Source organism: Hippoglossus hippoglossus, chromosome 21 (assembly GCF_009819705.1).
Source record: "Hippoglossus hippoglossus isolate fHipHip1 chromosome 21, fHipHip1.pri, whole genome shotgun sequence".
Classification (NCBI taxonomy): Eukaryota; Metazoa; Chordata; class Actinopteri; order Pleuronectiformes; family Pleuronectidae; genus Hippoglossus; species Hippoglossus hippoglossus.
In genome coordinates, this window is record NC_047171.1 from 21,360,305 (window position 1) to 21,376,937 (window position 16,633).

At 39.6% G+C, this 16,633-nt stretch overlaps 2 protein-coding genes across 6 annotated transcripts; both read right to left on the reverse strand.

Annotated features, from left to right (window-relative positions):
* Positions 1 to 41: 41 nt before the first annotated feature.
* pla1a (phospholipase A1 member A) lies at positions 42 to 11,181 on the reverse strand. 5 transcript variants are annotated; one of them, XR_004612517.1, is made up of 11 exons: positions 10,725 to 11,179; positions 9,437 to 9,653; positions 7,813 to 7,990; positions 6,921 to 7,029; positions 5,528 to 5,629; positions 4,808 to 4,900; positions 4,450 to 4,632; positions 3,224 to 3,313; positions 2,895 to 3,000; positions 1,489 to 1,640; positions 42 to 939 (listed from the first exon to the last, which is right to left on the reverse strand). XR_004612517.1 is itself a non-coding variant. In XM_034574384.1 (11 exons), the coding sequence occupies exons 1-11, from the start codon at positions 10,783 to 10,785 to the stop codon at positions 849 to 851; spliced, it is 1,386 nt and encodes a 461-aa protein (XP_034430275.1). In that variant the 5' UTR covers positions 10,786 to 11,179; the 3' UTR covers positions 42 to 848. The 5 variants fall into 5 exon arrangements, 2 of the variants coding, with proteins under 2 accessions (XP_034430275.1, XP_034430276.1); XM_034574384.1 differs by having other exon boundaries at positions 1,489 to 1,644; XM_034574385.1 differs by having other exon boundaries at positions 1,489 to 1,644; positions 4,450 to 4,614; positions 10,725 to 11,178.
* A 1,361-nt stretch (positions 11,182 to 12,542) lies between these two features.
* LOC117755030 (3 beta-hydroxysteroid dehydrogenase/Delta 5-->4-isomerase type 1-like) lies at positions 12,543 to 14,930 on the reverse strand. Its single transcript, XM_034574488.1, has 3 exons — positions 14,605 to 14,930; positions 13,542 to 13,706; positions 12,543 to 13,375 (listed from the first exon to the last, which is right to left on the reverse strand). The coding sequence occupies exons 1-3, from the start codon at positions 14,753 to 14,755 to the stop codon at positions 12,567 to 12,569; spliced, it is 1,125 nt and encodes a 374-aa protein (XP_034430379.1). The 5' UTR covers positions 14,756 to 14,930; the 3' UTR covers positions 12,543 to 12,566.
* Between the last annotated feature and the right edge of the window lie 1,703 nt (positions 14,931 to 16,633).

Sequence of the window (16,633 nt, forward strand, 5' to 3'; positions counted from 1 at the left end):
TAAATATTAATGCAATACTCAAAAAAGTCACAACACAAGTATTGACCACTCAAAGCGCTTTATAGTACAAATCACATTTACCCATTTACACAATTTGGAACAATTTGGAACAATTTGGGGTTCAGTGTGTTGAGGGCACATTGGAATTTAGAGGAGCTGGGGATCGAACCTTCAATATTCTGGTCCCTACCTCCTGAGGCACAGCCGCCCTGTATCGACTGCTGTGTTTGGTGTCACATTGCCGTCAGAGCCAAAAGCTTGTTTGTATTTTTATGGATTTATGTAACGGTAGCTAAACACTTCTCAAATCTTTGATTACAGTAAACTATCATGAAGATGCTTCCATTTACAGTTTTTTACAGTTTAATTGTGGGAAATAAACATTAAAATATCGACTGGGAAAACCCTAAACAATCGCCACTTCTTTTTCTGTTTATTGCCAGAATCCCTAAATACAACAGAGTCTTGTCGACTGGAGTTCATAAGTTAGACAGATGTTGGGAACAAAACCAGACAACAGGAACAAAGAACACCTCAAGCGAAAGGAATGAACTAAGACGCCATAAACAGAATCAGAAATAAGGATTCAAATCACTTATTTCTCTCAGTCACAGTGTGAAATCAGTGGATGAGGCGAACAACAGTGGGACTAGTTTTCATTTTGAGTGTGTAGTAGAGTAAATCCAGAACAGCGTGTGGTTCTCAGTGTGGTTCCACAGAGATTTAAATCTCATTTTAAACAAGATGGTGTACGTGAGGTCAGGTTGGCCCCGATGGCTGACTTCAGCGTAGATTCATTATTATATATATTTTGTCCACTGTCCTGTTGAGCAGATTTCTCTCTTCCGTCAGTAGGAGTCACAAACCTGCACAAAGTCATGAGACCATGGAAGTCCTCGTCTGACGTTGACGTTGTTCACGCACAACGGATCTTCTCGTCTGAAACACAGACACGTGTAATGTTCATGTTAAACTTTAAGAGGAAAGTAGCTATTAAATGTGGGTTAAGGCAAACTTTGGACAAAACAACTTGAGATTAAACCGTACAAGACCAAAGTGGTTCAGGTGGAGTCTCTAATTTGTCACGATTTTTCTTTTTAACTGTATTTTCAAGATGATTATTTTTCTTAAAAGGCAAATAGAGAAGATGACATGCAACATAGACCCTGGCTAGAATCAAATCAGGGATGTTGCAGGCACGAGGACTTAAGGGATGCCCGGACAGTTATGTGCCAGACGTCTCAGTACAGTTCAAATATCCTGGATGTAACAACTGCCATCTTGTGCTTTTGACGTAATTCGGAGCAAGAGTCTGTGCAGTAGTGATCGTGGCTCGACCAACCAATTGCGGCTTGAGAGAAACAGGCCTGGACGCTGTCGGGATCCCAGTATCTGTGAGTAACTTTACAGAAGGATCAACTTGCCCATGCAGGAGGAGGAAGTGTGAAAGCTTGCACAGTTAAAATATACATGTCTGGTCCTGTATACCTGACAGAGGGGAACTCGGACACACAGACGGACTTGAAGTGGATGTCTCCCTGCCTGTAGAACCGAGAGCCGGTGTTCTTCAGCTGGATGGAGTGGATCTCACACAGAGCCACGGGATGAACCATCACCGTCCGGTACACTGTCGTAGACGTCGGACTGAAACACACGTTCATCTCCATGGGAATAATGTCATCAGACAAACACACACTTTCACATGAGCAATATTCATCACCAGTGGCAGTGTCCAAGGGCTCTGCACTGACAGGGGGCCCCCATATGACCAACATTATTGTTATTGTGGGGCCAGTGTCATATTCTTTTAAAGGATCTAAAACTTCTAGCTTTGCTTCTGGTTATTGCCAATTAAAGTGAATACAACAGACTGACTCCATAAGTGTTGTTGTGTCTTCTTCAACGTGTTTGCTCGAATTTGATTAAATCTAATATTGCAAGAAAAAAAAGTATCCTAACAATGGCTGGAGCTAGAAATAGATTTATTTACTCCGCCGGTAAAGTAAATGAAAAGCAGGTGAAAAAATGTTTTCATGAACTAGAGTGAACCTGTGCACAGCCACTTCCCATCTCTCAGCGTTTCTGGCTCAGTATCTTGCACCTGGCCGGCTCTTTACAGTGGAAATACAGTACCTCGCGTCTGAAAATAGAAGCTGCACACTCACCTCTTCTGTAAAGAAAAATGATTACAGTACGAGCTGCGGGATGAGAAGCGTCTGTCAGAGTCTGTGCTGAACAAAGACAGTCTCTGAGAACGCTGTCACACTGGAATTATTGCTGAGAGATTGGAGTTTACATTATAATGAAGATTATTTCGCATCATTTGCTTTCAAGGCGAGTTTACGCATCAGATTTGTGGCTGTTTGTGTTGATTTCCATCACGTCAACTTAAAGTCACCATCTTTAATTAAATCTCAAAGTGACTCAGTAAACAAAGGAACATCACGTCCTTCATCCGTATTTATTTATAGTTGCTGTAAAAGTCTGGACACAGGATCTCAGCTCGTCCTCTCTCCTTGTAAACAGCATGTACGACAGCAGAGGGTCAAACATGCCGACTTTTTGTGCAAGAGGATCATTTTGCATGGCTGTAACTCACAATTATTTTCATATGCTTTGTTTGGGTTTTGCTTGATCATAACGTTTGGCACTTTTGTTTTAGGAATGACTTCAGATTATTGGTTCTTTAACTGATTGACAAATGGTTCCAGCTATAAAATTTTGATTTTAAACAGAAATCTAAATTTAAAGTACAAAGAAATTGCATTGATTTGTGTAATATGTGTAATCTGGCTACCTTAAGAAAACTGTATCAATCAGTTGCTATTATTTAAAGTTATTAGTCTGGCCTGTAGAACTTCATAAAAAAGTGGAATCAGAGGTGTGGTACGTACAACCTGAGCCTCCGGTCTGTGCCCAGGTTCCCAGTCCTCAGCGTCACTTCCACCTCAGCGCTTTTATCCAGTCGAGAAACTTCCAGCTCCAGCAGGATGTGATGAGCTGAGCACAGGAACAACAACACACATTCTTTACCTTCTTACGTTCCAGCTGTCTAAATGACAACAAACATAAAAACTCTTCTTCTTGACTGTTGGTGTAGGGCCAATTTTGCCTTGGGGCCCCAAAGTCCATTGAAACGCTTGAGGCCAGCCACCCTGTTTTCAGAGCAGTAAATCCACAACTATTATCTCTCACTCTCACACACACACACACACACACTCACTGCAGAAAGGTGGCGAAGAGGTCGTGAGAAGGAACAGCTTCTGCTCTTTGGGGATTGGAGATATGGCTATCCCACTGTTTTCTGATAAACCTGAAACACACACACACACACACACACACATATAAAGTGAATGAGGGTCACACTTGTATGTCACATATAAGAAAGGGCTCCGTGTACGTTAACCGCGTCACAGTATCAGTGTGTGTTGGCGTATCAGGGCCTGAGATGATAAGAAGCTGCCAGTAGCTGCCGTGTGACGAGAGCAGAGCTGCAGCGTGAGTGCAGTTATATCGACTGGTGACACTGAGACTGAAACACGATACGCAGTTTTAACCTCTATTCCTTTATGTGCTGGTGTTTTCGTCATCCTGTCGGTTTCTCCACATCCTGAAGGAAACATCAATTACTTCCACTGCACGTGTGGTGTTTCAGAGAGTTTCATCTCTGGTTGTAATGGAGGAAACAGTTATGGATCGTACGGAGTCAATATCAATCTGTTAAAAAGAAACAAGTTATATCACACTGATGCTACAGTGCAGCTACAGCTACTGTCACTGCTGCCGAGAGGGAAATACGTACCGATATTAAAACGTGGAAGATTTGTTTATTTTGTTTTTGGAATCAAGAAAAAGAGATTTGACTGTTTAAATGCAGTCATACACATTTACAACATGATTAAAATGAAGCTTTGGAAGATTTTGGATTATTTTACACATTTATCTCCTTTGTTGTACTTTTTTTTGTTAGAATAATGTGTAAAACATGTCTGTTTTTCAACTTTCAGGAAAAGAGCTTCAAATCACTATACTTTCATATATACGTTAAGTAAAATTATAGAGAAACAGAGACTATACTTAAATTAATGACAAGAAAAAAAAGGATAAAAGAAAACTACTGGTCAACAGTTTGTCCTCATTTCCTGAAATAACAACTTGGTACCTTGAGATGAATACAATTCTTGGATTGGAAAATCCTGCATAAAGGTCCCCACATTTTTGGGATTTGTACTCTATAGATTTGTCTAAAGAGGGGCAGCTTCAGTGACTTTTTTTGCACCCAGCAACAGTGTATTTGGCTCATATAATAAAAGTTCATAGTAAATATATTGCATTAATAGTAGTTTGACATGAGGTTTCCTCTGTCTCCAATGTCACATAAATATATCATAACTTATAGTGAGTATGTGTGAAACAGTTCATTAAAGTAGAATTTTGGTGCATTATTACCTATAGTTGGACACGTCCCCTTGAAGACATCACAGTTCACACACTGTCCATTCAGGAAGTCCTCATAGTTGGAGCAGGGGATCCCCCTCATAGGGCAGGAGCCATTCAAGGCACTCATGTAGACGTGCAGTGCCCTCATATGGTCACATATCACATAACCGTACACTGGAGAGTAGATGAGAACTGACAACACACACAGAAACTAAGGGAGCCAGATGTTTCCGGAATTATAGATACATCTATGTATTTATAATTGACATTTTAAAAATAATTTTAAAATTATTAAAAATTATGTTAATTATGATTAAAAGTGGCCTGATGAAGCGTAGCTGCTGTTGCTGCAGCATGTGGAACGTACTTGAGGCGAACCTGGAGCGGGCACATCCTGTCTGATCCATCCCTCCGTTCAGGAAGAAGTCCACATGACCCACAGGGATGGAGATGCCAAAATCTGATGCAGAAGAAAACCTCATCATTTCATTTTAAGGTGAAAAAAATTTAATATCATGTGATCTAATACTATAAAGCAGGGTTCTTCAACGTTTTTCAGGCCAAGGACCCCCAAACTGATGGAGAGATGGAGCAGGGACCCCCTACTATATATATTGTATAAAATTGGGTTTTATATTAAATGGGCCTAGTGCCATGTATAAACATAGCTACCCTGTTATTGTGCATTCAATACTAAGCTATTCAAATAATACAGAGGTTCATATATTCATGTTTTTGTTATTGTGTGTCGCTGAATGTGTGCATTGCTGACTGAAAGATAACGTCTTCTGCCTCCATTTATCCGTTCGCTACAATATGTTGGATTTATGCTAATGTGTGTTTAAAGACATTTAAATTCGTGGGAAAAAAATTGGTTGGGAAAAAAATTAAAAATATATAAAAAATTGTCTAGTCAACAAAAGATTTCGCGACCCCCCCTGCAGTACCTCCACGGACCCCCTAGGGGTCGCTGACCCCCTGTTGAAGACCTCTGCTATAAAGAGGTAAAATGTCAGACAACAACATTACGCATTGTGCAGCTCTGGGCTCTATCAGCTTGAAAAGAAATTTAAAGTTGTCTCCTCACAGTCAGAGTCTGTGTGGATGGCATCAACAAACAGAGCATCAGACGGGTCCAACCGATCAAAGGTGTCAGCTCCTTTAAACATGGGTCCAGCAGGATCGAGGCCTGGACAACAAGGAGGGGAAACTCGGTTTGAAAGGAGGAAATTAAAGGATTGAATAGATGAAATTCACAGCCTGCATGAGAAATGATCATTTATGTAACAATATCATTCTTCGGTGCTGTCGGCAGTTCAGAATCTCCTGTGAAGCTTAGTTTGTATTTCAAATGCAACTTTCTGGTATAGAGTTTGTATCTTTAATGACATAAACATATCCAGGTTTATAGTTGTAATTAGTGTTTTTACTTGAAAAAGTTTTCATGCTCTAATGTTCAGAAAACAAATCACTGTCCTCATACTGTCCATCGCTGCAGCTCCTCTTTTCAGCCTCTGTCTGAAACACTTGGTTTTAATGCCTGTCTCTTTGTTAGGGGTCGTGCCAGACTAGGGGATTCTTAACTTTTAGAGCTTTTACATTCACAAAAAAACATAATAATACACGAGAGGAAAGAAAATCTGAGAATAATATGTCTCCTTTAAAATCATTTAAAATGTAAAGTGAAGCTTCTCATTATTTTTATGTCAGAAGCCTCGTTTTTGATATGGATGTTCAGGCTGATCACGTAATAAAGCATCAGTATCTGTAGATGGAGCACAACTACTGGGGTGAAGTCAACAGAGATTTGCTGCAGCATGGCAGCTGCAAGAGAAAGGAAATGAAAACAGAAGAAAATGTGTTGTATCGTGTGTAACTGTTTCACGTCTGCTGTTACTTTGTGTTACTGCAGAAAATGATTCAGGGATGTTTTGCAGTTCTTAGAAGTACTGAACTAGTGTTTTACCGACCACAACTAGAAACCAACTGAAATCTATACATAAATATAGATGTATTTTTGGTATGAGTACACATTTCTTGCAACCACATGTTTGATCTGTAAACATTCCAGAATTCCAGTTGCAGTCCACATCTGTGGCTCCTCTGAGCTGCACATTTAAACTCACACGAGTGCCCGCACTAAACAACCGACATAAACCAGTGAGCAGTGGATTGTGTTGGCTGCTGGGAACGAGTGGCGTGAGCCTCTGATCAAAGTGCCCTCGCCCTCTGAGGAGCGCCGCTAATCTTCCAAGGTCACGCTGCCACAGACGCGAGGCTCAGTCACTTCTGAGCTGTGGAGACCTTCACAGTCTGGACCAGCAGTGTCACAACAGCCGACAGCTTTAATTTTCCTATTCACCAGCAATCATGACGATATTGAAACAAGGCAGGAGCAGTGTAGCAGAACTTTAAATCAGGATTTTTATACATGAACTGTGAGAGATGATCACTCCTCAAAAACACTGATCCGCACTCACCTGTGATTCTTCCTATCTTCCCCTCAAACAGAGTCCCCACAAAACCAGCGACGTGGGCCCCGAGACTGACCCCGATGAAGTGGAAGGACTCCAGCTTGCATCCGTGTTCCTGTTGGACGAGACAAGACAGTCACGCTCTCAAGTGTTTCTGTGGAACTATACTTGATGTTGAGCAACACCTCTTATGATCAGCATCATATTTAAAAGCAATTTGTATCAGAAGGAAGATTTCCGTCAGCAGCACAAGAAGAAGAGGTTGAAACCTGCAGGTTAACTTCACTACTGCCTCTCTGTATCCATCAAAAAGAAGAATACACAGAGTTTATAAACTTTCCCCAGAGATCCATCACTTCTCTGGACACTGGAAAACGTTTCATAGACACACACATTTAATTTGTATAAATAAAAATATACATCTTTTTAAACACAATGTTGAAGTGACAGAAAATGGACTTAGGACACTGGAAGTTCTTCATTTCTTGGGGTCACTGCCCACTTTGCCTCCATGGCTTAGAATATCATTCACTGTTATTATCAGTACTGTGCTAGTAAAGAATCCATCAAAATAGCAGTAAACAATTTAAACATTAAACCTGAAAACTTTCCAGACAACTTGATGTACTTATGGTGTTTGGCCCAGCAAAAACATTAAATACTCAAATATTTATACATATATAAATAATTAATAAACAATTAAATACTTTTGAGTACCTGAATTCTCACATAAATTGAACTAAGCTTTTGTGGGATTTAAACTGTTGTAACTGAAGTCAACATTCAATTTCAATATTATTATCATGAGGTGCAGCAGGAAGAGGAGTGCTTCAAAATAAATGTAAGTCATGTGAGAAACTTCTGAATATCAGCTCATCCTCTGTGGCTTTTGTCTCACCTGCAGCTGGTTGATGAGGACGGAGATCTGCAACGCCACCTCCTTGTAGTTCTGCACCACCAGGTTGTAGGCGAAGGAGGCGCCGTAGACCCAGTCCACCACCAGCACGTTGGCGTCCTGCGCCCTGAGCAGGGCCCGGGCCAGCTCCTTCACCCAGGACGGCTTACTGCCCATGGCTCTGTGAGGGCAGGGGAGGGGATCGGATCATGGGTGGTGGGTTCATGATGAGGTTGACAGGTGGAAAACAAGAATAAAAACAAACCAGATGAGCTGCTATTCAAATTGAACATATCTGAGCTTGTAGGAGGCCTCAATGTGTCTGTAATGGAGCTGCGTGAATGAGATTGTGAATCAGACTACTGGATAACTCCTGGTATTTCCTGGATGGTTCCTGTAAGTTTTGCTACTATGTTCAGATTTTTGACTTTTTGCTTGTTTTGGGATTTTGTGATATTTACCTTTAACTTTTGCATCGCTTGCTGCCTTCCTGTGTTCGACCTCTGGCCGCATTATAACTCGGACTGTTGATTTGAACTTTGAGTTTTGTCTGATTCCCGCATGCAAGTCTCTGTTCTTGCAGTCATGACAAATCTTCCAGCCAAATGTCATAATGTAATTTACCATTTTATAGTTTCAGGCACAGAAACATAAAAACAAAGAATATGTTAAAATGCTGAAAGCAGGATCACGAAACCTAATATAATACACATGTTTATACCAAATGTTAACATGGAGAATATAAACGGAGAATTATTAAACATAAATAGAAATTAACAGATGACTGATTACCTCAACTTTTCAGATCTTAATTTTTTTTTTTTTGCATCTGTCCTGCTCATGACTGTTTTTGTTTGGTTAATTTCTGCAGAATTGTTTGTTGAATTTCTTGATTTTAATGTTTTTAAATGTTGCTCATCTATATTTAGGGGCATATCGGGGATTTCTGTAATTACATACTTAGAGTGTGGATTATATCACTTGACTTGTGTGACTGTGTTTTTTTTTCTATTTGTCGTTTCATGTGTGAGTGATTTACCCTTTTGCCCTCGTGAAGACCTCTTGTCTTTTTCTGACAAACTACACTGTCCAAATATCCCCAGATTTCCTCAAGTATAAACTGAGATGGCCCTTTTTTCTCCAGATGAATTGTATCTCTACTGCTGAAGCTGTAATTAGAAGGCTAGTGATTTCATTCTGTGGGGACTTTCCAAAAATGACTCTCTCACCTTTTGTGAGTTTAGAGCTTGGGTGTCGGGAAAGTTTGACTGAAAATCCCTGGAAAACTAAGATTTACCATTAAATATTAAACAAAAATGTATAAATATTTGACACTCAATGATAGTTAATGATTTAAAACCTGCACATCAAATCTGAATGGGACAGTTCATCTTTAAAACTTTATTGTATTTGTGAAAACACAACAACAAGGGCCATTTAACTCATGTGAATTGCTTGATTGTGCAATGAAATTTTGTGTTGTCACAAATAGAATAAATCTGGAGCTTTTTATCCCTACACACTTTTGGTCAATTTCCAGTTCGGCCTGTAGTAGTTGTAGACCTGGTCTAGAACTGGTCTGCTGTGGCCCAGGTGTTTTCAGGGCCTTTGGGACTCCTCCTCTCACCTGTATCCGTGGACGATGACCTTGGTGGGGCGGGAGGCTTTGAAGTAGGACGGCTGCCTGGTGAGAGACTCCTGGTCGAACGTTTGTGCACAGTCCATGTTTGTCCTGGTCAGCAGCAGGTACTGGACCTGCAGTTTGACCCTCTGCTGCCGGTACCCGTTCCATGTGGTGTTGTTGAGGTCGGCACACTCATCGTCTCCCTGCGCTTCCTCCAAACCTGGTTGATTAGAAGGAAGCGTTTGCCCACGACTGGGTCTGAATGTGGAGTATCGGCATCATTAAATCCCTTTTCTCGCATGATGGAACCAAACAATATAAATAGCCTAGAAGCTTGTATTGTGTATTTGTCATTATGATGTTGTGGGATATGCAAAATCCTTGTGTTTCTTAGTTTTTAGCATTTTTGAGAGTTGTTAGAATTATGTTGAGTTATTAGCATTTTTTAGAGTTGTTAGCATTGCGTTGAGTTGTTAGTGTTACGTTAAGTTGTTGGCAGTTCCACCAATGTCCTTATCTTTTTATAGCCCTTGATTTCGATTTTTGAACCACTTGACTTAACTACCTCGCCATATATAAAATATATACTGTACATAAAGATGGATGACACGACAGCTCCCATAATTTAAACCAACTGGTTGATCGCCCCCTGGTGGTTGGTTGCAGTATATGTCATGAACCTCCATTTTGGGAAATGGACCAAACTAAAAAGTACATAGTCAATAAAATTTTAACTAAGATGGTTTCTGTCATTTTAAGTAGTTGTTATCACACTGATGTAAGTTAAAATTAGCTCCACCCCAACCAAGTGCAACATTGAATTAGTATTATTAACGCTCTAATAATGCAAATTTAACTCATCCAAAGTAGAAAGAAACATTATGGTAAAATAAGGAGGAAGTCACTGACCAACAACTATTCTTATTTATGAAAATATTTATTTCTACTATCACAGTTACTAAATTGTTATTAATATGTATTTAAAACAAACTTTGGAAAATATTATGGCTTCAAAAAGGACCAACCTTTGAATTTGTGTTTATCACTGAAATGATAAATCATCTATATGTGTATGTTTTATTTCTTATTATTGGATCAATGGACCAAAGACTGAATAATCATCATACTGTGTTACAATAAGAAGTCATTCAGTGTGTGAGTAATTACACGACTGACAAAGCTTTGTCTATTCCACTTGAGCATCTTTGAAGCTGTTGCATGAATCAAATTCCTAAAAGAAGTGATGCAGAAGAAAATGTGTCCTTCAATGCGTCCTTCAAATCTCACTTACCCACTACCAGTGATGTGATGTAGACCGTCCAAACACAAAGGAGGACGACTTCCCAGTTCATGTCTGTAGTAACAGGGCGGTGAATGGGGGAGAGAAGAAGCTGCCCGGAGCTTTAGTCTGTGCTTAATGCTGCTGTTCTCCTCAGCCCCAGATTGGTGGCTGGAGAGAATCCAAAGCAGTGTTGTAACTCTGCAGCGACCACACAGCCTCTAACTGGCAAGCAGCAGATGTGAAGCAAGGCAGGAATCCATAATCCCATAAAAGAGTCCAAAAACACAAATGTTTTGAATGATCCTTGTGGCGTCTCCTCGTCTTTGAGCCTGAACCGATCCACAACAAACCTTCCTCTGTGTTTTCACTCAGTCATCCCATCTGTCAGAGATTTAGTTTTTGTTAGACTGCGTTTGTACCGGACCGACAAGGGCTTGAAGCTCTTTGACTGGCGGTGAATACATGAATGACCTCATTGGCGTTCAATGGCTGTTTGTCTAAAAAGCTGGACTCTGGCCTGCACTGTGTGTGTGTGTGTGTGTGTGTGTGTGTGTGTGTGTGTGTGTGTGTGTGTGTGTGTGTGTGTGTGTGTGTGTGTGGGGGTGTGTGTGTGTGTGTGGGTGTGTGTGTGTGTGTGTGTGTGTGTGTGAGTAGAGGTCATCCTGCTGTGTCTAAATGAAATCAATCATCAGCTGATTGATTGTTCCACCATCAATGCTGGTTTATGTAATCACTGCTCTTTGCGAATATATAGAAAAAATACTAATTCCACAGCCCTAAGCATTTAAATAATTTCACTGCAGTTTCTGTACTTAATTATAAGTGTGATATTTCACTCCAGATACAAATACAACTAGTTGTTTTGAAGCAGTCACACAAAAAAATAATCCATTCCCAGGAAAATAGGTCAAGTGATTTGTTTGGCTCAGTGTTAATCATGATTTAGAGCTTAGTTATGTTCCAAACCTCACTAGAAAAAACTAAAACACCCTCAGCTGCAAGAAGTTTGCTGCAAATCTCAAAGAACAATTGATTTTTTTCTCTTTGGAGGCAAAAAGGTCAAGTTCACAAGTGATGCATTTAGTTTTATTATGATATTTGTCAGTTGGGTCTGAGAAAAGGGAAGAAAAGAAGAGAACAATGCGCTGAAAAACAAAAACATACAAGTGCCAAAAAGAAAACCACTGAGCGATGCTGCGACACGTTTCCATCTCAGCTTATTAGTTTGATAATAATCAGCTTCATCTTCCTGTGTGAATGTGAAGTGTTCAACTGTCAGAAAAAACAAATGCATGAATCATGATGGATATTTTCTAGGTCACCAGATTGCAGCTAATTTGAAAGGCATATACATTTATATATGTATTGATATGTATTGATAATCATTATCTGATAATAAAAAATAACATGGAGATAAGACACGTTTTTGAGTTAAATCATTGTGTCATTCATTAGTTATGCAATAATTCAATCAATTCATTATTTACATTGCTGTGTTTTTAAAATGACTACTGCTTATGTTTTCATCTTTTGGTGAAATATCTTTTTTATTAAATGTCCAACCCTGACTCCAAGTGGGAAAAAATACAAAAACAGTTTTCTCAATGACATGGTTGGGATTAACATTACAGCTCAGGTCAGGACATTTATTAAATGAATAAAACTGCACATTCATTAACACATTAATACCCAGGGTCAGGTCTGTGTTTAAGCAAAAAATTACTTTGGTTAAGTTTAGGGAAAGGTTGTGTTTGAAAAAAATCTTATTCAAATAGTCAATTTGAGCTCTTTCTTTGTTAAAACCTTTATATGTGACTAAACATTTGAGGAGAGACAGTTGACCACTTTGAATCATTTAGCTGTAATTCGTTCCCTCTCTTTAGGCAGCTCTGAGGCGAGCCATTCAATGGTGCGTTTGCGTGCTTCCTCCCAGCTGTACTTGGGCTCGTATCCTAGATCCCTCTTGGCTTTCTGATAGGAGAAGGTGAACGGCGTGTTCAACATGGTGAGGAGCTGCCGGTTCAGCGGCAGGGCGACACGTATGAGAGGTCGGATCATCGTGCACAGGATCTCCAAAATGAAACAGAGCGCGTAGAGGAGGTAGAGCGGCAGCCGGAGTTTCTCTTGAATGTTGAAGCCCAGAGGCGCCATCAGGACGTGGTTGAAGTCTGAGTAGCTCACCGGCGGCGTGTCATCAGAAATAAAGAAAAACTTTCCTCCTATCACATTTCTCTTTTGTGGATCTTTGAGGCCGCGAGCTGCTTGGAGATGAGCCACGGCTACGTTTCCCACGTAGACAGGATTCACTCGAGCCTCTGGTAGAGACATTCTCAACAGAACGTCCTCGTTTCGTATCCCGTCGTCCATGTGGCCCAGCAGGAAGCGACACCCTTCGCCAAAGATGTACATAGGTCTGAGGGCACAGGTGGCCAGTCGGCCTCCGTTCTGAAGCACCTCTCCGTGGGCCAGCAGGGTTCTCTGCTCTGCCTCATTTTTGGTCTTGCTGTAGGAAAACCTCAAGGTACTGTCATAAATTGTGTCCTCGCTGCCATTGATTATGGGTTCACCTTTGGGGTTTGGTCCCATCACCTCGATGGAGCTGGTGTAGATTAAGGACACCACGTTCTCCTGAACACAGGCCTCCAGAAGAACCTGCGTTCCTGCAAAGGAAAGAGGCTCTTTAGTTCTGTAGAAGAAAATAATTGACCTTATTTCCTTCTCTATATTTTCTTAATACACCAGGTTCAAGTTCCCTCTCTCTCTGAGTGACTGTAAGTGATAGTTACACTAGTTAGTGTTCGTTATGAATTAAAGTGTCAGCCTCACCTTTGACATTGACGCCATACATTTCACTGTACTCCACTGATCCATTGACGTCGATGATGGAGGCCGTGTGGAAGATGACTGACGCACCTCGACAGGCTTTCCTCACAAAATCACTGTCCCTGATGTCTCCCTCGAACACACTCAGCTGTGTGCTGCCTCTACAATCTTACACAAAGGACATCAACAACACAATAAAAATACTTATACATATATGTGTTCCAAACATAATGATATAATGCATATGCTATCTTAAAAATACATTCAGTTGCTGTCCCATTAAAAAATAAACGTAAACTGCTCCATTTATTTATGAATTATCTTCATATCAACCTCCCCAAAGTGCAATATTCATTCTAAATTATCTGTGCAATCACTTGCTCTGGATGCTTCATTACAGGGTTTGTGACTTCATTTTAGTGCTGTTTCCTGCAAATTCCTTTTGAATACATATATATGTATAAATGTATATAATATGCTATTTCACTATGTTTTCTGTGTTTTCTTTCAAAGCCTTACTTTGTGTGTGTTATCAATTAGGCAGCCACAGACTTTCTGCACATAAAATGTAATTGTACTTGCACAGTGACAATAAAAATCTCTTGAATAGTTTAAAGTAGTCAGCACTTATATAAAACAGCTTTAGAGTTGATTACTGTGGAAAAATTGAGAACGAATTATCAATGATTATCTCCATTAATTAACTTGTCATTGTTCTTGCTGCATATTTTGGCCAAAAACCCTTGAAAACAAGTTTTTTGAATCTCAGTAAAGTTTCTCTAATTATTTTTCAACTGAATATAAAATGCATCATAATACAAAGTGTGGTCATGAACTTTGTGATATTTGCAAATGATCCTCACAGTTTCATGCTGTCAGGTGGAAAAGCTAGTAGATTCAGATTAATACTGTAATATTAACATTGTTTTCATGAGATGGATAAATGAGGAAAAATCTCCTCCTACAGTTTTCATGTGCTGCTTATCTTATAAGAAACTGTAATCTACAGCTATGAAGCTACAAAGATTTAAAAAATTTGAATAAATTGCAGAATGACAGATTTTACCCTCCAGAGTCTGGAAAACTTGAGGTTGTACGTGTTTGTCCAACATCCGAATCTCCGCCATCGTCTCTTCCTCCAGCAGCAGCTTCACCAGCCTCCTTCCCAGGAATCCACAGGCTCCCGTCACCACACACACATCACCTCCCAGAGACATGGCCGGGGTTAAAGAGAAAGAAAATATCTGCCTCTTCCAAAGCTCTTCTCTCTGAGATCTCCTCAAGAGCCTTTTCAGAAAAAAGAGTGTGAAGAAACCGGGATGGACTCTGCTACTTGATGAAGGAATGTGAGCTTCACTGACTGTGGGATGGACCTTTTATATGCTAAGGACAGTTGCTGTTGGAAGACACAATCTTTTATTTTAATGTTAATGCTGCTTTGATTGAGGGGGTGGGCTCAGTGTGGGACACTCACAAAAACAAGACCAGGGTTACTCACTGAAATGAAATGAATGATTTGAGGAAGAGGTCATTTAATATTTCACTTTAAATCTTTTTAATCCCCTTTTGTTATTTGTCAGCTTTAGTGACAAGTTATTTTACAAAATAAAATGTCCTGTGTAAAAAACACATCAAATAAATATGATGTATTTAAAAGATTAAACTTCCCAGTTTTCGAAGTATAATGATTTATTATCATGGGATAAACCGCTTGAGATGATCAATCTTGTTTTCAAGGGGTAGTTAAGTTGACTCCATATTGAGATAAGCTACTTTAAAATTAATAATAATCTGATAATATGAATAACATGTAATAATTTAACTCTGCATCATGGGTCATTATATTTTTGGAAGATTAAGAACTTTTTTGCTGACGATACTTGTAAGTCTGTTTTTTAAGGCTTTTATTTGCAAGTTTCCATGCATAGTTTGTTTTACTTTCAATTTTAGAATCTGGCAACGTCAGGAAAACACCAACAGATATAAAATGCTGGGTCATTGATTTCAACAAAAAGAGGTTTGGAGACTTTTTTATTTTTTGTCAGCTGCTTGCTGTATATACTTTGTATATTTTAAATCTTTGCCTCACAGCAGACAAAACAAGACGCCAGCTTAATAATGTGACTCTACAAGGTCAGACCTGTTTGTTTCTGCTCTGTTCCGAAATCCAGAGGAACAGTTTCACAGTATTACTTTAAAAGAGAAGATGGGTCGATCTAATCTCTGTGTTTTAAATACTTTGCACTCTAGAGGAAACCACAAGGCCAGATCAGCCAAATAAAACAAGACTTGAAGTTTCAAGGTGACGTGTGTCTGCCAGATGGCCAATTCTATTTTCCTGTGCAGTGATTAATTTGATTTGGCCGTGTACATGGTGAGTGTGATGGAAACTGTGAGTAAACAGTTAGAATTACATTTGACTGTGGGCATTTTAACCAAACAACGTAGTATATATTAGATCATGTCTTACATATATTGTATTATAAAAAGAACTACGTGAGCAGATTCAAAATAGCTTTGGGCATCTTTTCTCGAAAAATATCGCTGATTTTGTGATTTTTATTTTGGTTATTCAACACAATCATGCATAGTATGAGTCTACTTTGAATATCACAGCAGCCTGTTGTCTTATCTGGAGGTGAAGGATGCATTTTCAACGGCAGCTTCATCTTCATTCACTTACATCACACATGAAGAAAAAGGCTGTGAATGTGTGTGTTAAGTTGTGAACCCACCTTGCTATTGCATATTACTGCCAGACAGCTCCACACCCAACCACACCCAGGCAATAAAACACTGCATATCAGCATAAATATACAAAACCACATGACAGTAAGTGACTGAGATTTTGGTTCGGCAACATGGTCCAAACCCAAACTGAAAACCAACCGGTTTTACTAGAAAAAACTTTATAATACTTTCAGGTTCCTGCTTGTACTTAAATGTAGGCACAGTGGAAGAAAACAAGACGATGGGGAACAACTCTGTAATCAAGAGGAAATGAGCTCAGCTTTTATTTTGTATTTTCTCCTACACACTGCACGATAAGCTGTGTGGGCTGCAAAATAATATCTTTGATTCCACAGTAAGAACAA